General features: G+C 62.3%; 1 protein-coding gene across 4 annotated transcripts in view; it reads right to left on the bottom strand.

The window, feature by feature from the left end:
- The window catches only part of TP73 (tumor protein p73), a 52787-nt gene extending 36977 nt beyond the window's left edge, over positions 1 to 15810 (bottom strand). For 2 of the 4 annotated variants that reach the window (XM_079101018.1, XM_079101022.1), the window contains exons 1-3: positions 15723 to 15810; positions 5060 to 5157; positions 4630 to 4750 (exon numbers count right to left, since the gene is read on the bottom strand). In XM_079101018.1, coding sequence (XP_078957144.1) covers positions 4630 to 4750; positions 5060 to 5124 — 186 coding nt within the window. In that variant the 5' untranslated portion in view covers positions 5125 to 5157; positions 15723 to 15810. Of the gene's footprint in view, positions 1 to 4629; positions 4751 to 5059; positions 5158 to 8468; positions 8490 to 10895; positions 10942 to 15722 lie in introns of those variants that run through there. The other 2 variants (XM_079101019.1, XM_079101020.1) reach the window with 2 other exon arrangements.
- Between the last annotated feature and the right edge of the window lie 5479 nt (positions 15811 to 21289).

The raw sequence follows: 21289 nt of genomic DNA, 5'->3' as shown, positions 1-21289 counted from the left end.
CAGCACCTGCTCTTCTGTGTCTGACTCACAGCAGGCTCCGCCCCACTGACCTGTCCACAGCTCCCCTGCAGCAGGGACGGAGGGTCCTCTACCCTCCATTGTCCCCCCCGCCCCCCGCAGCACCACACACAATGGAGGGCTGTGCTGAAGGGGCAGGGTGGAGGCCGTCACACGCTGTGCCTGCCGGGCCGGGGCTGTGCCCTACCCCCACCCCTGGGAAGAGGCCTGAGGCTCTGGGAGGCTGAGGGCTGGGGCAGGGGGGCTAGCCGGAGTTTGTTCTGCGCACCCCAAGGTCCCTTGCCACCAAACGCTTCCTGGAGGGCTCACGGGTGCAGGCGAGGGGCTGGAGTAGAGCTCAGAGCTGTCCCTGCCCCTGCACCCACCTGCCCTTTCTCTGCTACAGACACTCCGGGAAGGAAGGAGCCTCCTTCCCTGCCTGCCCACTCCCAGGGCTGTGCCCCTGGGGATCATGTGCCCCCTTCTCCACTCCCCAAGCTGGGAACTCCTGCCCATGACCTCTGGGGTCTCCTGGCCTCCAGGAGTGTCCACAGGTGCCAGTTTGGGTGTTTGTCCCTGTGGGCCCAGGCACATCCCCTGCCTACTGCAGCACCCTCCCCCCACGGTGCCCCTCCTCCCCGTGGCCCACCTGCCCACCTGCCCACCACAGCTGTCACCAGAGAAAGGTGCCAGGAGAGGTGGGAAAGGGCACAGAGGCGGGGCAGGCACAGCCTCGGGGCCTGGAGGAGGCACTGGCCCCGCACCTGCCTCCTGGTCAGCCTGGCGTGCGTCACACCCTCCCTGCAGGCCACACTCCACCTGCTGTCCTCAACCCCAGAGGACTTAGAACCGCTCAGTAGCCCTGTTCACAGACAGGGACAACAAGGCCCGGAAAGGTTAAAACCCCAAGAGTCGCCCAGCCTGGAAGGCAAGGGTGGGTTCTGAACCCAGGAACTCTGGCCTCAGAGTCCCCCACACCCACCACAGCCCCTGGGACTCCGGGCTTAATCATGTGACCACAGAGACCTTCTGGCCTGCCTTCTGCCGTGGCCTCCTCCAAGGCCCAATGGGGTCCAGCTGCTCCTGTCCACTCTGTTTCCACTGACTGCCTAACCCAGCTTCTTCTGCTGGGCCAGTGTGGCAGGAGGTGACCAGAAGCTGAGGCCTGGACTTCCCCCAACACAGGACTGGGTGACCAGCACCCAGCCACTGGGAGGCTCGTTCATCCCCACGTCCTCCCACTCTGGGCCCTGCGCCCACCCTGCAACCTCACAAGAAAGATACAGACTCAGACGTGGCCCTTGGACCCACCTGCTCTGCCAGGCTCTGCCAGCAGCTAAGGCAGTGCGAAGGGCACCAAGGGGCAGGTTGGTCAGCCTCCTGCCCTGCAAATGGCAGATCCAACTCGGAACATTTTGTGCAATGGGGAGCCACTCTGCCTGCTCCAGATCCCACACATGGAAGGGCCACCCAGAAGGTGGGTGTCCCATGCGCTCAAGGATCCTGCTGATTTAAGCCATGTCCCCTGGGCTGCAAGATCCCCCCAGTTGGGGACAGCCATCAGCACCAAGGGCAGGGTGGCTGAGGCTTGCTCTGAGCAGAGTCAGGGTTGCTGACTCTGGGACCCTCAGATGCCGGAAGCTCCCAATGATCCACGGCTGGGCCTGGGCGAGGCTTGCAGACAGGACTAGGACCAGAATTCAAGGCAGCACGGTCCCCAGGGACTGCACTCACGAGTCCCCACCCCAACAGCCTCAGTGCTGAGTGGGCCCATGTCCCCAGCCCTCAGCAGCCCAGCATGCTCCCAGGGGCATGGCTGGACTCGAAAGATGCACGCCCATCATGGGATTTTTAAACGACCCACCGCCCTGATGGCCAGCTATAGGGGTCATGGATTTGGAGCCCGTGTTTGCTCTGCATGGTTGAGTGACACCTCATCAGATCCCATGGGAGCATGTGTGCACCCTGCTCCTTGGCAGGGAGAGGGAACCCCCGGGAGTGTTGGTCAGACCTTCCAGAGCCCCTTAGAGTCACTGACCTCAGCCAGTGGACTTCAGCCCAGCTGGACACAGCAGCTCAGGAGTTCCACTGACACCTGGACAGCACGGCCGGGCTGGGCCACCTCTGCCAGCAGCTGCTCTGGAGATGGTGCCCGTGCTCAACGGCTGCACCCTCCTGCCACTTCCCACAGGCCAGGACTTGGCTGACGCAGGCCCTGGAGCACTGCCCGGCAGCACTGAGAGACCCCTTGCATCTGAGAACCACTCCCACAAGACGTACTTCAGACCGGCCTGGGACTCTGCAGCCTGCTCCCAAGTGGCCACGGCGGGATGACCAGGAGCACACTGCCAGCATGCCCAGCTCCCGGCAGCTTCCTGTGATGGCTGTTGGTGTCTATCTCCCCTCTAGCCATGCGAGGCTGGGAAGATTTAACCAGGTGTTCCATGAGATCGAACTCTGACCACCTCATCTCCACTGCCCACGCTCTCCCGGAGGCCAGCTTCAGTGCCCGCTGCAGCCTCTGGCCCTGCGGCAGGGAAGCCATCCTCTGGCAGACGCCCATGGTCAGCGGTGGTTGCGTGGCTCTGAGCCTCCTCTTTTGCACATGAGGCTGCAGGAGGGCTGGGGCATGGCCAGCTGTCAAGTGCTCTGGGGGAACAGGCAGCCGGTCAGGACGAGGCCTGCAGAGTCGGGGCCTGGCCTGGCCGACCCTGGTTCCAGGGAATCCCCACCTCCAGGAACCGAGCTGCACCCAGGAATTTCATACATGGCTTTCACTGCGAGCGTGTCGCTGCCTGACAGAGAGGGCCCCTTGTTTGTGGAGGTGCAGGGCCCGCCCTCGATACCCCGGGGGGAGCAGCATGCCCCAGCAGGCGACGGCTCGAGAGCACCCAGCCCCAAGCGCTCAGCACCGGGCATCCTGGGGCCGGGGCGGGTGCACATCCCACCCACAGGGGCCTAGAACTGTCCCTTGGCCTCCCTGAGCCTAGTCCTCCCCAGGGGCGGGCCTCTGGGGTCTCAGAGGCCCTCTGCCCTCTAGGGGGTCGTCCGAGTGGCTAGGGTGGGGGTGGAAACTTCTGGAACTACTGAGATAAATGTCTCTGGAGACTCTCCAGGACTAGAAGACACCAATGTCCAGGTGGGGGATCTGGCCAGGGAGGAGTCAGGACCCTGATCTCCAAGGAGCAGCCGACGGGCAAGGGAGCTGCAGAGAGGACAGACCTCCCCGTCACCCTGGTGGGGCAACACTACGAGCCGAGTTCAGGTCTGCCCTTCCCAGCATCTGCCTCAGTTTCCTCACCTGTCAGGTGGGTGCCGAGTGCTGGCAAGCTGCTGGCAGAGCCGGGTACCAGCTCCTCAGAGGAATGAAGCTGGGCTGGCCACCTGCCCCAGGGCTGGACGGCTCAGGGGGAGCCTTCCCTGGTGCCCCTGGTGCCACGGTGCCCTGCTGCCGCCCACTCTCTCCCTGAGCTGCCTCCTGCCACGGCCTCTCCCCAGGGCCCCAGAGCGGGGCAGGGATGCCCTGTGCTGAGGAGGCCGCCAACTTCTGAAAGGGACGTTAGGGCAAAGGGGGCCAGGCCTGCCCCCTCCGGGCCTCCCCAGCTGCCTGCTCCTGCTCTCAGGTCCGTCTGCCGGGAGATAGGGAGGCGAGGCCCTGCCGGGACCCTTGCTGCCTGGACCCTCTGCTCAGCGGGCTCTGCCTTCCCTCCCTCTCTTGGCAGGTTCCTCCACGAGCCCACTAGGACCCATCCCTACCCCCGTCCAGCACTTAGGGGTCTAGTGGGGGAGGGTGCAGGGACAACGGGGCTCAAGGGCCTCCCCAGGGACAGGGATCTTTACACCTCCTGTGCCTCCCATCTTGCCTCCACCTCCTCCAAGTAATTAGAGGCACAGGCACAGGCCTAGTGATGGTGGCTGGGGAGAGGCAGGGACCCAACAGGCTAGCCACCATGGCCTATCTCTCGACAGCTCCTGGAATGGAGTCCCGAGGTACTAGGGCCACCTCCTCCCCCACTCCCTGCGAGCTAGGGAGAGCCCCTTCTTGTGGAAATGACTTCTCATTACTCAGGATCCCTCCCCATAGGGAGCCCCACCCTTATGTGGTCCAGAGGACAGGGATGGGGACAGGGGACCAAGTCAATTAGAGGCACAGGGAAGTCTCGGAGTCAGGCATTGACCACGTTCAGATCAATGAGAGGCAGCCTGCTGGACTGTGGGACAAGAAGAGTTCCCTCTTCACAAGGACAGGAGATGCTGGAGGAGACTGGTATCCTTCACTATGAGAAGAGAGGCCACTGAAGAACGAAGTCTCCCAGGAAAAAGCAGGGCAAGTAGAGAGGGAGGCAGAGGTGGTACATCTGGACCCAGCCATGCCTGAAGCCCTTCTTATCCCTGGACCCAGCCATGCCTGAAGCCCTTCCTACCTCTGGATGCAGCCAGCACTGAATACCTTCCTACCTCTGGACTGACAGCTACATCAGCCAATATATTTCCTGCTTCGTAATTTGAAGGGTCTTGGCCACAGGGTTTGTCCCCTGAGGGCCTGCTTCCTGCTTCTTCCAGGCCCCCCAACAGGCCAGGCCACATTTACTGCCCCACATCCAGGCCTCTGCAGAGAACAGGCCCACTCACCATGACAGAGGCGGTCATGCCCGGCAGGTGGAAGACGTCCATGCTGGGCTCTGTGCCGACACCAGCCTCCTCACTCCCCCGACTCGACTGAGGAAGGTCAAAGTAGGTGCTGTCTGGCTCCCTGGGCCGCGGAGAGGGGAACAGGCCATCAGCATCCAGCCAAGCACCGACCCCAGGCTGCAAGGCTAGCCCACCTCTCCTCCTGGAGGGGCTCAGTCTTCTGCCCCAGGGGCCCCAAGTCCCTAGTGTCCTCAGTGCCTTCCTGCTGGCCCTCTCTGCCTGCCTGCCCTTGGGGGTGGTGAGTGCCTGGGAGGCGGGTCACACATGGGCCCTGTCCCCTTGCCTACCCTCTCACCCAGGCCTGTCCCAAGCCAGTCGATGAGCGAGGCCGAGGCTAGCCCAAGGCAGCGCAGGCCCCAGACATACTCACAGGGAGCTCCAGAGGTGCTCGAAGGTGGCTCCCTCGTCAGCGGGGGTGGAGGTGGACTGGGCCATCGGCCCCACGCCGGCCACTGAGGGCAGCTCACTCTGGAGGGAAGAAAGGACAAATGAGCACTCTGGAAATGCTGGCCTTCTCTGGTGGTGATGGCACACCAGTCCCGAGCTCCGGCCAGGGGCCCTCCCGCCTGTGCTTGGCCTCCACCACCCCTCCTCTCTCCAGTCATCAGGCCCCCTGCCCAGAGTGGGACACAGAGGCCAGGGTAGCAGGGGTCGGACAGACCCTGATTCACAGCTGGCTGGGGTGCCCTGGGCAGTCAGTCAGCTGCTCCTCCGAGCCGCCACCCAGGAAGTGGGGGAGCAGCAGCACCCCATTTGGGCTGTTGAGGCCTTTGGGAGATGAGTCTAACCCCTCACAGGGCCCAGGGTGCAGGCAGCCTGCAGGAGTGACAGGTGTCGTTACTACCCGTGCTGCTCCAGGGCTGGGCAGGGTTGGGGGTCCAGCCACGGGGGGGCTCTGATGCCCAGGACCTGGGCACAGCTCAGACCAGCCCTCTTGGTTAAGAGCATGTGCAGGGATACCCGAGGCTGGAGTCCAGCCAGGCCCACACGTCTCCGTGCCCATGCTGCTGTGGGGCTCAGTCGGCCTCTCAGCTCTGAGCTGGTGTCCTTCCCTGAGATCTGGAGGCCAAACCTGCACCCCACGTGGGAGACCGTCAAGGCCAGAATCAAGACTGCCTAGACCCGAGGCCCCCTCTGGGTGGGTGGTCTTGTCAAAGGCGATGCCCAGGGATTGGGGTGCCCTGACCCCCATCCCAGATCCTCTGGCCTTTGTCTTCACAGTGCCCTCTCCAGAAAGTGTCTGCGACCACCTCTGCTACCCTGTAGTGGCCCTGGCCACCCAGAAGGAGGTGGCAGTGACCTGGCCAGGCACAGCAGCGAGCCCTTGTCATGCAGTGGGTTAGAGGGGGAGAGACCCAGGTCACCCTGCTGGCCCCCACCCAGGCCAGGGCTCGCCTCCCCTGGGCCAGCCTCCTGGGTCCGTGGGAATCAACTAGCCACGCCCCAGTGCCCACACTGACAGGCCCAGACCTGCCCATGGCTGGCAGGGCCGGAGGGCATGGGCCACAATCTGTGGCTTTTGTCTGTCCCCAGGCAGTCGGCTGCTGACAGAGGCCTGCGGCTTGCTTCTGAAGCTGACGCGTGCCAGGCCTCCGGTCCCCAGAGAAGTGGCACAGGACAGGAGGCCACCACAGGGGACTGGCTTGGCAGGGGCCAGGGGAGGCCTGAGGGCTGAGGCTTAGTAGGGAGCGGGGATGCTAAGACAAACTGCCCTCCCGCAGACTCGAAGCACCCAGACAGGCTGAGAGAGGCTCCGTGCTGGCCAGAGGTCACGCAGATGTGAGAGGGAGAATGGGCGCCTCCACCACTGTGTGGCCACGGGGCTTTGACAAGTGGCTGCTCAAACAGCAGGGAAGATGGGCAGAGGCCTGCCCCCAGGGGGACCCTGGGGCTTGTTCTTTCTGGGTGAGTAGCCACTGTCCGGGAGGCTACTGGCACAGGAGATAGGCACCCCACCTGTGAGAGGGGAGATGGCGGCTGGGCTGAGCTGAAGGCCTCAGATCCAAGAGGAAGCCTGGAAAGTCTCGCCCCCAGAAGCCGCTTGGTCCGGCCCCCTCAGATTTGTAGACACACTGTCCGCTGTGCAGAGTAACTTGGCTAAGCTCACGTGGTAAATAGGCGCAAACCCTCCAGAGCTTCTACGGCAGCTTCGTTCCCTTGAGCCAAATGATAAGAGCCCTACTCCACCTGCAGGGGAGTGGACGGACCCAGGTCTCCACAAGGGCATGAACCTCGAGAAACTGTTGCCCAGAGAAGGAGGTGGGCCACAGGGCCACATGGCTGGCGAGCCATCTCCGTGAAACCTGCCCACGCGGCAGTCGGTGGAGACAGGCTGAGCTGCGTGCCAGTGGGCGGCGAGAGGAGGCAACGGGAACGAGGAACCAGACAGGGCTTCCTTCTGGGTGGCCACAGTGCGCTGGGACTGCACAGAGGAGGTGGCTGGGCATCACGGAGAGCGTGCAAACACACTGAACATGATTATTAGGTGAATTTTCTCTCAATACAAAATTCAACTTGTTTTAAAGAACCTGGGGGGCAGTATATGGAGGAGCAGCATTGCCAGCACCTTCCGAGCACACTTCCTGGGCCAGCTGGAAGGAACATCCACTTCCCAGAGCCCCGTCCACATTCTCACTGCCAGCTAATAGGGACAGGAGCTAGCGGGCAGCCTCCGGTTCAGGCTGCGCACCCACAGCCCTCTGGTCACCTCCCATGGGACAACTTGGGCAAGGGGGGGCGAGAGCCCAGGAGCAGATCGGGGTCTGCAGCCTTGACCTGCGCCTGCCCCTTCCGTGCTCCCCCCCATCCTCCCCATGCTGAGACCCCGCACTGACCCGAGGCAAGCGGCTGGCCTCTGGGGAGGCACGGGAGCACCAGGGGCCTCATCCCCCGCCTTGAACCCACGCTACCTGGCGGGGCAGACGGAGCTGCTCAGCCCACACTGGAAAGCAGCAGGTGCCCCACACTCAGAACCTAAGCCACATGGAATCCCTGGGGGCCCGGCGTGGAGGAGGGCTGGGCAGGGTCTCTCTGGGGTCACCATGCCCCAAGAGGCTCAGCAGACTGTCCCACAGCTCCTCCCAGACCTACCCCCAAAGCCAAGACTCCCCCACATGCACAGCTTTGACAGGCCCAGCATCCACCTCCGCTTCTGGGACATCAGACCACGTCCCCTCCTTGCCTAAAGCCCCCACCGGGCACCTCTCGTGCTGAGGATCAAACCCCAGGCTCCTCACTGTGGTCACTGCACATACCTCCCAGGCTGATCTTCCCGGGCTCCTCAGGCCCACCTGCAGAGTGGGCACTTGCCTGCCCCCAGCACCAAGTTGGCACCTGGATCCTCAAAGACCCTTCTCAGCCTCCAGGTCTGGGCTCGGAGGCCACCACTGCCTCAGGGAGGCCATGCCTGGCATCCAGCCCGACAACTGCCCTGTTTCCTTCCCAACCCCTGCCTTGCCCAGTGTCCCCTTGCTTCCTGACTTGTCTTCCGGGGAACAACCTACCCCCAACACTAAGGTCAGAGAGGTAGGAGCATCAGAGCCTGAGTGGCCGCTGGCGCCCCTCACACCTGCCCAGGGCGGTGTGGGAGGGAAGTGTAGCCCCTTCCACCAGGGCCCCTGGCTCTGCTCGGGAGGCCTACCTGTGAGTCTGGGCCTGACGGGACGTGGGCTGTGTCTTTTGATGGACCATCTTAACTTCCTCCTGCACTTAGGCCACACCCCCTTCCCACCGGCGCACCCTGCTCCCTGCTGTGCAGCCCGGGGATCCTCGCTCACCACCAGCTGCAGGAGGCTGCTCTGCCCCTTCCCTGCAGGTCCCAGATCCCACCGCTGTGCTGCAGGCCTTCAGCATGGGCCTCTGCTGCCACCACCAGGAGCATCTGCAGGTACCATGCAGCCAGGCCCGCCTGGGGCTGCAAAGGGGCTTCCTGCAGGCCAGGGAGTGTGCAGGGGCTTCTGGCTTCAGGTGTGTGGGGCTTCAGGGGTCAGGGTGCGGGTCATAGTGTACACTCTAGGACACCCTGCCTGCTGCGGGGTCTGCAGCGGGGCCCAGGAACCTGCGCTGAGCAAGCCGACCCTGCCAGGAAGGGCATTCCTCTGTCCACCAGCCTCCGCTGGGAGCATCCACTCAGGTTCTTCATCAGCACGAGAGGATCCAGAGACCTGCCCGAATGACTTAAAGGATGCTGAGGAACTGCTGGCAGCTCCCATGAGGCCCTGGCCCTCCTGGGCCTTCAGGTCAGGGCCCTGACAGAGAAGGGTAGCTGTGGTGTGTGCCTGTCCATGCAGTGTCCAGGTCACACGCTGTAGGCGCACACTGGCAGTGGTGCCCCTCTGACCCTGCCCCAGTCCTGCCTCAGCGTCCCTCAAGGCCCCAGAGAAGTCGCTTGCCGGTCTGCAAGGTGACCTGCACTCCAGGTCTACGGCCGGTTCCTGTGGAACCAGGACCAAGAGGAAGGACTAAGGACTCCGTGCCAAGCCCAGATCTCAGCCCTGGATCCTCTGCTGCAGGGGCTGCCCAACCCGCTGCACCCCAGGGAATTCTGCAGAGCATTTGTGATGCGGGGTTACAACAGGGAGGGACTCATGACCCCTGTGGGGCCCCGCGGGGCCTCCAGACACCAGAGCCCGTGCGTGCGGGGCTGGAGAAGAACCTGTGGCCCCCAGAGAGCTGGCCCAAGCTCTCGGGCTGAGAAGAAAGCCTGGCGACTCTGGTTTGGACTCCCGAGTCCTCTGAGTCTCATCCAGGCTACTCTTAGCTTAGTATTTGTCTCCCCTGGGGAGCGTTTGCTTCTGTTGTCGCGGCTGGGTGGGGGCATGTGCTTCCAGCCTTCGCCGGAGGCAGAGGGTACTGCTCAACACCCTGCAGGACCCGGGCAGCTACTGCCTTGGCGGAAATTCCAGGCCACAGTGGAGACGAGGGGCCACGGCCACTGCTTCTACCGTGCTGGTCAGCCTTCTGCTCACCCAGGTCCCGAGAGGTTGCCCAGCTCAGGGATGAGCAAGCAGACATCAGAGGCCCCAGGGACTTGTCTAAGTGACCCAGGGCCCTGGCTGGGACTCCAGACGCACCCAGGTCTGCCAAGGGCCTCACCCAGCCCCATAGGGCCCCTCTGCACCAGGAGTGAGAATCGGCTGCCCTTGGCGGGGCCCTGGCACTTCCATTTCCTCACCCTGCCCATCTCCTCTGGCCTCTCCCTCCACAGCTTCCCAGGACAGCCACCACTCCTGGACCACCTTCCCTGTCCCCAACGTCCCCTCATCTGTCCCTGTCCTGTCCCCACACATCTCTTCCCTGTCCTCTGCATCCAGATACCTGACTGTGCAGCCTCCCTGTATCTGTGTTCTCCTGGGCCGGGCCGGGCCAGGCCCTGCCCCATCAGGACGCGACCTTTGCTGACTCTGAATCTCAGTGCCCCATCGTGTCCCTTATCCCCTGGCACACTGGTGCCACCTGCCATGTGGCCCACACAGGAAGCCTGAGTCAGACAGGACTGGGGGCCATCCTGTCACCTCTGATAAACTACACCCCATGACCACCAGCTGAGTCCAGTCTGGAAGAGGGCCCAGCCACGGGGACATCCCCTCCTCCGCCTGCTAGGCTCCATCCCGGGGCTCCTTCTGTAGAATGGAGGCAGGGCTGCCCGCATTTGCCTGAGCACAGGAGAGGCAGAGCCCCAGTCCGCACCCCTCCTGCCCCTAGAAATCCGAAGCGCCAGCCTTTCAGGGTGAGGACAGGAGGGCAGAGGCCTCCTCTGTGCAGGGCCCTGAGTTGGGGAGGCTCCGGCGGCCTCCACCCTGCTGGGCCGTCCCTGAAGGACCCCATCTCTAAGCAGCTCTTAGACGGAGGTCATTCCGCGGCTCCTTCCCGCACAAAGCCTGCCCTTTATTTCAGTAAACCAAGTCGCACTGAAATCTGAAATGGCAAATAAACCCGAGGCCACCTCCAGAGGGACCCTAGCTGGGCCCATTTCAGTTGCTCTGTGGCCTTTTCTCAAGGGGACATACAAAAAGCCCCAGAAGAGCCCCTGCCTGTGCAGAGGGTCCAGGCAGCTGTCACTGGGGGACGAAGCTGGGCCTCCCTTGAAACGGAGGTGCTTCCCGTGATGGCACAGCCACATTCCAGCAGGAGGGCCGGAGCCCCCACCCCCCGGGCTCCCGTGCCGGAGCCTGGCTCCCCCACCCCAGGAGAGGGGCTGCTCTCACCTGGTGAGCCAGGGCCAGGGTCCCCCACTTGGAATGACTGTCGTCTTCCTCAGTGCCCGGGAAGCGGCCACCTTTGCCTGCTCCTCCTGTCCAAGGCCCCGGGCCATGTGGCGGACTCCATCCCTGTTCCCTGAGTGGGGGGGCCAGCACCTCCGGCAGGGCTGCCAGAACTGCCTCCTGCAGCAGGCGAGCCCCTCTCCTGGGATCCCACGGTGGCCGCTGCCGCCCTCTCCCCTGGTCCAGGGGAGCCAAGCGCAGATGATGGAAGACAAATTTAGCCACCCCTCCCGGGCAGGGTGCACCATGTGAAATATGAAAACAGCTGGGGCTCCCGATTAAGCTCCCGCTCCGCTCCGGGGCCACGGCCCGTCGCCAGGGGGACGGGAGTGGAGCTGGCGGGATCCTGGCCTCATCCACGGCCTGCCTCTGGTGCCAGGAGAACAAAGAGGTGGTCCGAAGTTCTGTGCCACCAAACAGTTGGCTTGGTACCCGTGTGAGGCCGGCCCCCGGCCACCAGGGCTTCCCACACTTCTGGGCAGAGACGACGGTGGACAAGCCTCCTGGACCAAGCCAAGTCTGAGGCCCCACGGGAGGTGCTGCCACAGACCCACTACCTTGGCAGAGGCGCTCGCGTGCGGCCAAACCAAGCACGAGCCGAAGCACGTGGCCTCCTCCCGCGGGGCACCCCACGGCCTTGCAGAGAGTGTGTCCCACGTCTCTCTACCAACCATGTGTGTGCACGGCGGTGCCCTGCGGGCCCAGGGGGACGGCCGATGAGGCTGGTGGAGCTCACACCTCCCCTCCTGCCCAGCCACCTGTGCAGCCCACCATGCACCCCATCTGCAAAGCCCCTCCCCACTTCTCTTTTCTCACCGGTGCTCAGAGGCCCTACCTGCATCCGGACATCCGGGGACACCCTGTCCTCTGCTGGCCTGCCCAGGACTTCCTCCACCCCCACCTCCCCACCCACATGCTGGGGTCATGCTGGGACACATGGCACCCGCCCCACCCTTTCCTGCCCCGCAGCTCAGTCCTGCCTTTTCCATGTACCAGGCCCCTCTTCCCTCTGTCCACAGGACCACCTCGGATGCTCTCCAGCTGTGTGACCTTGGGCAGGTGCCGTGCCCATTCTGAGCCTCTGTTCTCTCCTGTGAAGTGGAGATGGCTGTGGAACCAGTTGCAAAGAGAAAGCACTGGGATCCAAGGGCATCCCGAGTGCGGGACACGCAGAGCCCACTGCAGCTGCCAGGGCTCCTCAGCACCGGGAGCCACCAAAGAAGCAAAGAGCAGGGGTGGACGCAGGCAGGCAGGGTCTGGCCCCACTGCCCCAGGCAGCACCCTGCTCCCCACCAGCCTCCCTGCTGCAGAGCGCAGCCCACCATCATCTCTGGAGGAGAGACCCTCCAGCAGGGGCCCCAACACTTGTCCAAGCAGAGGCTCCCTGGCTGGTGCTAGGGAGAGGGGGCGTCCCCAGCCCAGGTCCTAAGGAAAGTGGGCCGGTGAGCACAGTGGGTGGGATCAGGCAGGAGGGCCATGGTGTAGACTACTAAGACAGGGCCCCGGAGCGGGGCCAAGCCAAGCGTGGCTTGGAGAGGTGGCCTTCCATGCCCACCTGGGTGGCCGTGCCAGCTTTCCCGCGGCACCCAGCCCCGTCAGAGGAGCGGCCTCCCCGTGGGGCGGTGGAGAGGAATTTTGGGCAGTGATGGACTCAGGCCAGCAAGGTGGGGGCAGACAGAGGATGCAGGATGGTGGGCTGCCAGGACAGGCGAAGGGCTGGGAGGAAAAGGAGCCTGCAGTCAGAGTGGGCACTTGAGTGGACACCTGTGCAGATGACTGGCACAGGCCCCAGCAGGACAGGGGCTGATGAGGGCAGGCAGATTTCTAGGGAGTGGTCACGGCCCCACCCCATGGCCTTGCCCTGCACCACCCCATCACCCAGCAGGGTGCCAGGCCCCCAGGGCCTTTCCACTTGCCCTGAATCCTCCCGTCCTGCCCCTTTCTGCCTCAAGGGCTCCCTATGGAGAAGCACCCCTGTGTGCCCGCCAGATGGGCTGCTCTTTCCTGTGGAACACTGCCCTAGACAAGCGCCTCCACTGCTTCAGGCCCACCCTGGAGCCTCACTCCTAGCTGACACTGGCCACCCTCACATTCTTCTCTGCTGTCCCCAGCCCTGGCCAGTCCCTCACTCCCTCGTGCTGGACTCCATCCCATGGCTGACATCCACCTGCCCCAGGTCAGAGTGGCTACACCCTCCCAGACACCTGCCGATCTCCAGGACCCTCCAGGAGCCCCCAGGCAGCCCCTTGCTCCTGTTCCAAGGCTTGGCCCTGCTCTCCTTCCTACTAAGCTGCACAGAGGATGTGATGACCCCCAAGTTGCCGAGACCTTCATCCATCTGTCCCTCCCTCCAGCAGCATCACAGAGTGACTCTGTCTGGTTCCCCTTTTCCACTTATGGCCCTGGGCCACCCAAAACCTTCTGGACATTTAACAGTGCCAGCTTGGCCTGGAGCCCTCTGTGTTTCTGAGTCCTGCAATGCGCACAGTAACCCAGGAGTGAGTTTCCAGGAGTAATTACATGGCACAGAGAGAACAAGCAGCTTGCCTAGGGCCACACAGTTTGGAAGTACCAAAAAGCCTGGGGTGAGCCCAACTCCAGTGAGGTCCACCTACCCCTCCCACCAGGCAGCCCCACCCTCTGAGAGCCAAAAAAAGCCTTGGCCCCCAGCATGAAGGGTGAAGCTGAAGGCCAGGTCAGCCCGAAAGCATGCCGAAGTCCACAGTGGGTTGCAATTTTGAGGGTCTTACAAGTTGACAGAGAGCTGGGTGGGGTACCAACAGCCCTCGGGCGCGAGGCAGGCACAGGTGGGCTGCAGAGGGCACGGGGCTCTGCACAGAGGTCTCACTGGCCCCTGCCTCGGCTCGGAACCTGTCCTTAGGCTTCTGGGAGCCAGGAAGGTGTTTCAGCCTCAGGGAGGGAGTGGGATTTGGTTGGGGCACATCATGGGTCAGCCAGTGAAGCAGGCCTCGGTGGTGGTCAGGTGAGGGCAGGAGGGTTGGACACACAACAGTGAAGGGGACACAGGTGGAACAAGGAACCACCGGCAAGTGTCCAACCCCGGGCACCCAGGATCCCCGCCCTCGGTGACTCCAGTCTAGTCCTTTCACCTGCAGATCCAGCCGCCCGCAGCCCTCCACCGCCTCTGTTCAGTCCCCAAAACAGGTCGCCACGCCTCCTTGGGCTACTCTACACAAAGCTTCCGGCAGATTCCTGCACGAGGGGTACGAGGTGCAAGGTGACTGGTGACGATCCGCCACCTGAACTAGGCCACCCCTCATCCGCGCGGCTCGCTCCCTGTTCTGACCCATCGGCAGGGCAGCCTACTTCTGGGCGCTCCCCACTTGTGCTGCCCACCCACTCCTGTCCCCGCAGGCCAATTCCAGCTGACCCTCACTGGGGGAACCCGGAGAGGTGCCCAGGCCCCCTGAACCCCCACCAGCCCCAGGCCCCCCCAGCAGGGCCCCTGAGCAGCGGCAGCAGGAGCAGCTGCCGAGGCCTCGCCCCCCAGGGTCCTGGACGGCCACCTCGGCCCCCTGGGTCCCACGGCTCCTCCTGCATGAGAAGATGCCAGCTCGTCTCCCTGTTTAGTGCTTGAGGACCAGTGCCAGTTGCTCACTGCGTCACCCCAAGTCTAAGAGGGTGCTCAGTGCACAGTCAGAGCTCAGTGAAGAAGATTCAGTGACAGAGTGACCAGGCAGTCTGTGCGGGAAGGGGCTGCCAGTCAGGGAGGGGCAGCGGTCAGGGAAGGGCAGCGCGAGTCCTGGGAAGAGCCACGTGGGGAAACCTCTCAACCTCCCCTCGCTCGGGGTCCTCATGTGGGCTCGATCTGTTGAGAGATCAGTGTGGGGCCCTGGGGAGCGGGCACTGGGATTCAAGTCACCTCACTGGCCTGCTAGCACCTGCTCCAGGGATGAGACTCAGAGCAGGTGGGAAACACACCTGAAGGGACAGCAAGTCAGAGGACCCCAAGCCCTCGCCCGCAGCCCACATCCCTCCAGCTGGCCTGCTGGGGCCAGGACGGAGCAGAGGCCCGGGGAGAGACGTTTCCCCACCCATCCCCTCACCACCAGCAGCACTTGGACAGGGGCCACAGGCACATGGCCCTCCTCACACCAGAGTCCTCCCCGTTCAGTGGAATGCTGTGGATTCCCCAGCTGGGGCCTCCATCCCTGCACACAGGACAGCGAGGCGGGCAGATGCAGGCGGGGGAGCAGGGCTGGCCGAGTCCACACATGTGCCTGGCTGGAGGCAGCAGGTGAGCCTGGGAGGCCAGGGCAAGGCCAGGCAAGGCCGGGCAGTGCCAGGCAATGCCGCGGGACAGGGAGGGAGTTGGGGAGAGCTGGGGGACTCTGGGTTGGCCCGTGAGGCTGAGTGGCCCTGGCTTCAGCAGCATCAGCCCTGGACGTGCCTGGGCTGGGCGGCTGCTCAGTGCCCCCTTGGTAGGAGGTGGGGAGGGTTTCCAGGGGGGTCTCAGGGGGAGGTGTCCCCAGAGTGGCTCTGCTCCTGGCCCTGTCGGCCAGCTCAGGGCCATGTGGGGAATCCTGCCACCCGACTTGGGACTAATGGCTTTCCAAAGCACCACGCCACTGTGGCTTGTCCCATCAGGGGAGCTACGGTCGGCTCTCCCTGGAGGGGCCTGGCCACCAGCCCTGCCTGGCACCCTTGCACACCACACCTCTTCCGGCCAGCAGGTGGGATGCAGTGAGGAGGGGGCTCCTATGGAGCTGCTACCCTGGGGCAGGAGGAGGCAGCAGAGCCCACGCCTACCTTCGCTGAGCCGGCCCGGGAGGGTCGGTGGGGCCGGTGGCCGGGAGGCCCTGGGCTCCTGGCTCCGCAGACCGGCAGTGGCAGCAGCGTCCGGTCGCCTAGGTGATGACATTGGATTCACGGAAGCTGGGCGGCAGTGTGGCCAGCCTTGGCCAGGGCCAGGGGGCGGAGCGTGGCTCAGAGCCCTGGGGCTGGGGACCTGCCACCAGGAGAGCACAAGACAGACTGTACTCTCTCCCAGGGACCCTCCTCCTAGGGACCTGGGGGACAGGCTCCCACTGCACCAGAAAGCCAGCTCGGGAGGCGGGGCAGCCAGGATGGGGGGGACAGTCCTGTGTTTCTGCTCCTTGCAGAAATGTTTCAATGCTCTTTATTCGTGCATTATGATCATACCTACCAGTGGGATTCATGGTGACACATTCATGCAAGCACACACGACAGGAGCTGGCGAGTCTCAGGACCTCACCCAGTCCTCCTCTTCCCTCCTCTCCTCCCTCCTCCAGCCGCCTCCCCTGCTCTCCAGTCCCCCTTCTACTTTCATGAGACCCCCTTTTCTTCTTTTCCTCTTCGTAGCTTCCACAAATGGGAGAAAACATTTGGCTTCCTGAATCTGGCGTGCTTCAGGTGGTACGATGTCCTCCAGCTCCATCACGGAGGCCTTTCCAGGCATGCGCAACCAGAGAGAAAGACCAGCGACGAGATCCCCCCCACCTCAACACCTGCCAGTCTCCTGGCTTCTCTTTTGCCCCAGGAGCGTTTAAGGGCAAATTCTGTATCACATCACTTCTGCAACATGCAGGTGCGTATTTGCAACAGCTAGCGTCTTTAACAACTAGGTCAAGCCATGAAATCGCTGGTCCTCCACTGTTTGCCCCTTGTGCACACAGCGAGTTCAGATGATTCAGTGCAACACCCGGCCACGATATGGAATTCTGAATTTCCAAGCCCACGTTTTTAACTGCTAGTCAGAGGACTTCCAGGGGGCTCCGCCCCAGCCTGGGGAAACTAATCTGTCATGGCCCTCTGACCCACCTTGCTGCCCCCACCACAGGCAACGTACAGGAAGCTCAGTCCAGTTCTGAGCAGACTCGGCTGAAGAGGCTTTGCAGATGGCACGAAGCTAGCAGGAGGGGAACCTTCCAGTCACTTGGTGGCACCCATGGAAGCACAGGTCCTCACAGCAGGGAGACCAGAGGTGGGCGCATGCTACCTGCTGCTTTGAAGATGGAGAACGAGCAACCCTCCCTGACCAGGTGGCCAGATCCACCCCCACTGGACCTGAGCAGCGAGAGCAAAGGATGCCCTCACCACTGGCTCCTGCACGCTGGGCAGGCGTGAGCAGCACCCTGCTGCCTATCCCCACTCCCAGCTGGGCAGATGGGGACCTCGGGTCTCGGCCGACATCACTGAGGGGCAGGGACTGAGCCTAGGCAGCATTGGTTCTCTGGCCTCCAAAAAGCTCAGAAAGTCCAAAGTTTACTCTGGTTCTGGCTCTGCCTTGGGTGACGGTGCGGCTCCTGGTCCTTGCTTGCTGTGTGCTGTAGGCACCTTGTGTGCTCTGCAGAAATACCAATGGGCCTGACCGTGGGGCGTTTTATCAGCCCCCTTGCTGGTGTTATAAAACAGGATGCAAGAACTGTGTCGCTTATCTATGTTGACCTTTTTAAAATGTGAATTCTGCCTTTTTGGTACCAGGGATCGAACCCAGGGCACTTAACCACTGTCCTTTTTATTTCATATTTTAAAATAGGTCTCGCTAAGTTGCTTAGGGCTGCACTAAGTCACTGAGGCTGGCCTTGAACTTGCAATCCTCCTGCCTCCCGAGTTGCTGGGATCACAGACATGTGCCACCAGGCCTGACCAAAATAAAAAAAAGAAAACATGAATTCTGACCAAGCATAAGGCCTGGGGTTTGGGATTTGGGACGGTGGGCCTGGAGTTAATTTGAACCATAGGGTAGTGCTGGGGCCAGAGGCAGAGGTCAGGGCACGTCCAGCTTGCAAAGCCCTATAAATCCTTAGAGGAACCCTGAAGGCTTGCTACGGGGCTGGGAGGACAGACACCACGGCACCTGCCCAGGACGAGCTTTCTGGCAGGACTTTACCACAGCCGCCGCTCAGGGAGTGTTCTCCCCTCACCGCATGGAAGGGAAACAGGAAGGGCAGGTGGGAGCCTGGCTGACCTGTGGGGCCTGAGCCCACTTCTGCTGGATCTGAAGTAGCCAATCTTACACAGTCTGTCATCTTCTGACTCTGGAGTTTTGCCCAGTGAGTGGCTCAGACGGGGCATGGCTTGAAATTTAAAGAACGCATAAGGGTGCAGACGGGCTCGGTAGACCTCACTCCCACCCCACGGCCAGGCCTGGGCCCCTTCTCAGGGTCACCAGCTGTCACCAGCGCCCTTGAGAGTGGGTTGAAATGGGGAGCAGGAAACTGAAGGCGTTTTCATTACCATGAAGCAAAAAAAGGCAAGGTTGGCCAAGTTAAGGCTCTTAAAGGGACTGCGGGGTCAGACTGTTACGATCCCAGAGATGGACATGCGTCCCGGGGACGCGCATGTGTCTCCTCACGAGTCTTCCTGGACCATGGTGTGTGGGGTGATGGCTGCAGACTTCACTCTCCAGCACAGACCTGTCAGTGTTCTAGTCCTTGCAAAACACCACCAACTGCAGACGGTGTTTCTGGAATTACACTGGCCTCCGTCTTCCAGTGGCCCATCTTGCTATTTTTATCAGAACTCATCATTGTCCCATTAATCCAATTAGCGTCCTGTTTACGCATGCCACATTTCAAATTTGCAGCTTCATTCTGAAAGCTCAGGGACACTTTCACAACCTCATCTCTCCTCCCTCATTATTGCCAAATAATTAGTCAAGGAGCCATCCCTGATCAAAAATTAAGGACCCAGAAGCAAGCTGGAGCATGCCTTATTCAGAAGAGAGAAATGACAGGAGGCGCTTCTAATTACGAGGGTTTGTTGACAGTCATTGACGGCGGGAGGCAAAGGATGTATCAGCAGGAAGGAGGACCCTGTCTAACGTGCGGCGTGTGCGTCTTGCAGACAGTCAAGTTGCCTGGAGTCCGCTCCTCCGGTTTCCACGACTAAACTTAAAGCTGCATTGTGCAGGGCGCAAATTCCAGAGACCCCAAAGAGATAGGTGGGGGGTCAGCTTGCTCACTGAATGGCGCCCTGGCCGGGCTGTCATGTTTAACAGGAAGTGCTCCTCCTCCTCACAGCCCGACACATCCATAGGGCGGCTGGGTTTTCTGCAGAAGCGAGACCCCTCTAGTTGCTGCAAGACCCTCTTGGCTGCTGCCCCAGGCCTCCTTGGACTCTGCAAGCCCTCCCTCCACCACCTCACAGGTGGGAGGAACCTACTCTGGGACCAAGGTTGCTCTCCTTGTTCCCTAACAATGGCCAGAACCCCTCACAGGCCAGCTGAGCCAGGAATACCAGACCTGCGCCTGGGCCAGCAGCCTCTGCCTGGCAGGTGGGCAGCACCCAGGTGAGCAAAGCCCCCAGGGCTTGCTAAACGCAGTGGAGGAAACAGCCAGGAAGTCGCCTCCATAGTGCTAGGAAGTGGCGCAGGAGGGAGAGGGGCACTTCCCTGCCCACTGTGAAGGACCCAGTGAACTGTATGCATCCCCTTAGGAGAAGCCACCTGCCCAATTAGCAGGGCTTCCCCAGACGCCCCAGGGCTGGCACCTCAGAGCAGCAGGTGAGCAATTACAGCCCCTGCCCCTTCCCAAGGGCACTTAGAGCCATAGGGCGTGATCTGCCAGCTGCCACGGGCGGGTGCCCAGCAGGGGCTAAGTCCTTCCCAGATGCAGTAACTGGGAAGGTGACAAAGCCTGGGCTGGGTGGGGTGCCCTGCCCACTCAGGGGCTGCCTCCTGGCTAGCAGGAGGTGGAGCGGGGATGCCCAGGTGCCAGCCTCTCCTGAGCACCTGGTGTCCGCTACACTGTGCCCTCAGGGGTTCTCAGGTGAGCTACAAGCAGCTCAGAGCGTGCTCAGCTCATAGGAGAGACACGGCCACGGCCTCCCCTGAGAGCCCGCAGCACGGAGGCAGGTGGGTGGACCCACGACTCCCAGGGTGTGGGTGGGGCTCAGGATGCACTCCCCCCAAACATGGCGCAAAGACCGCAGAAGAGGGAAGGTCGGGAAGGTCGCTGTCACCATCCATCCCTTCTACCTGAAGCAGGCCATGAAGGAAGGTGGAGCCTTCCTCTGGAGCAGTGCCCTGCCTGGAGGCAGGAACGCTGCCCAGGGCTCCACCAAGCAGGATCGGAACCAAGAGGCTCCGCCCCTCCCTGCTGACGCCCCTCCGCCCCTCCGAGCCCCACTGTGCTGCCCACACTGGCCACCCACCTCCAGCTTGGGATGCAGTCACAGGCTCCCTGGCTCCCCCGTCCCTCCCACCTCACGTGAGGCAGGGCTGCGGTTCCTCTTGTTGACCTGCCTCAGCTGGGGCCTCAGCTGGCCTTGGGACCAGGGAGACACCTTGCTGTCCCCTCAGGGTGGGGTGCCGGATGCCGGCTTCTGGTCTCAGTCAATGTTAGGTCGGAATTTGGGCAACTGTGGGAGGCAGAGGGGAGCAACTGAGACAAAGGGCAGCGCGCCAGTGACCATCAAAGTGGACAGGAAAACTCCACTGACCCTTAACTGCACCGGTCACTCAGCAGGACCCCCTCCCATTCGGGCCTAGAAAAACCCTGAGCAGCCAGGGCCATGTGCGATTTTCTCCGTGTCCCTACCTGAGCTGTACCCCGGGGGTCTGGGAATTTCGCCTGAGAGCCAAATTCCATCCACTAAAGCTTGCTTCTGCCGGCCGCTTTCTGTCCTATTTTATTTGGCTGCTAACGTTGCCCCCGAGCTTACAGTCACTTCATTGATTTCTGGGCTTTTGATCTGTAAATGGGGGAAGTGGACACCAACTAAAAAAGAGTGCCACCAACCATGTCACTACTCACCACCAGGAGCCACCAAACTGCTCACCCGAATTCACACCCAAAACACAGTGGGAACACAGAAGCAGGCTTCCTTTACACTAGCGAATGCGAAAGGGCAGAGGGGCCCCAATGCCCTCAGGTCAGGGTCCTCGTCCCCTCCTGCCCACCTTCATCAGCCCTGAGGGCCGCATCACCTCCGCCTCAGGCTGCTTTTGCAGGAAGCTGATTCCAATTAAGCGGCCCATGGAGTGTCCCTCTAGTGCCCCCCAGCGTCCCCTCCAGGGCCCTGGGATTTACGTTGGGGTTCAGAACACATCACCCCAAAAGGTGCTCACAGAAGGCTGGAACACACCACCCCAAAACACCCCTCTTGGGCACTTCGACTATTCGCTGACCACCTTGAGAGACGGTGGATGCATAGCAGCCAGGAAAGCAGTCCTTTGGAGGAGACATCAACGTCCACAGCGAACGGCCATGCTCCAGGGAGGAGAGCAGGAGCAGAGCTGGACAGCTGTCTGCAGAGCCAGGCCCTGTTACTCGCTCTTCTCTCCCGTCCCCCTGTGCCACGGGTAGCCCCAAGCCCCTGCTGCCTTCTGTAGCTCAGGCTGCCTGCAGCCT

The sequence above is a fragment of the Sciurus vulgaris genome, assembly GCF_902686455.1.
Source record: "Sciurus vulgaris genome assembly, chromosome: 1".
NCBI classification, from domain to species: domain Eukaryota; kingdom Metazoa; phylum Chordata; class Mammalia; order Rodentia; family Sciuridae; genus Sciurus; species Sciurus vulgaris.
This window is presented reverse-complemented; position numbering and strand designations above follow the sequence as displayed.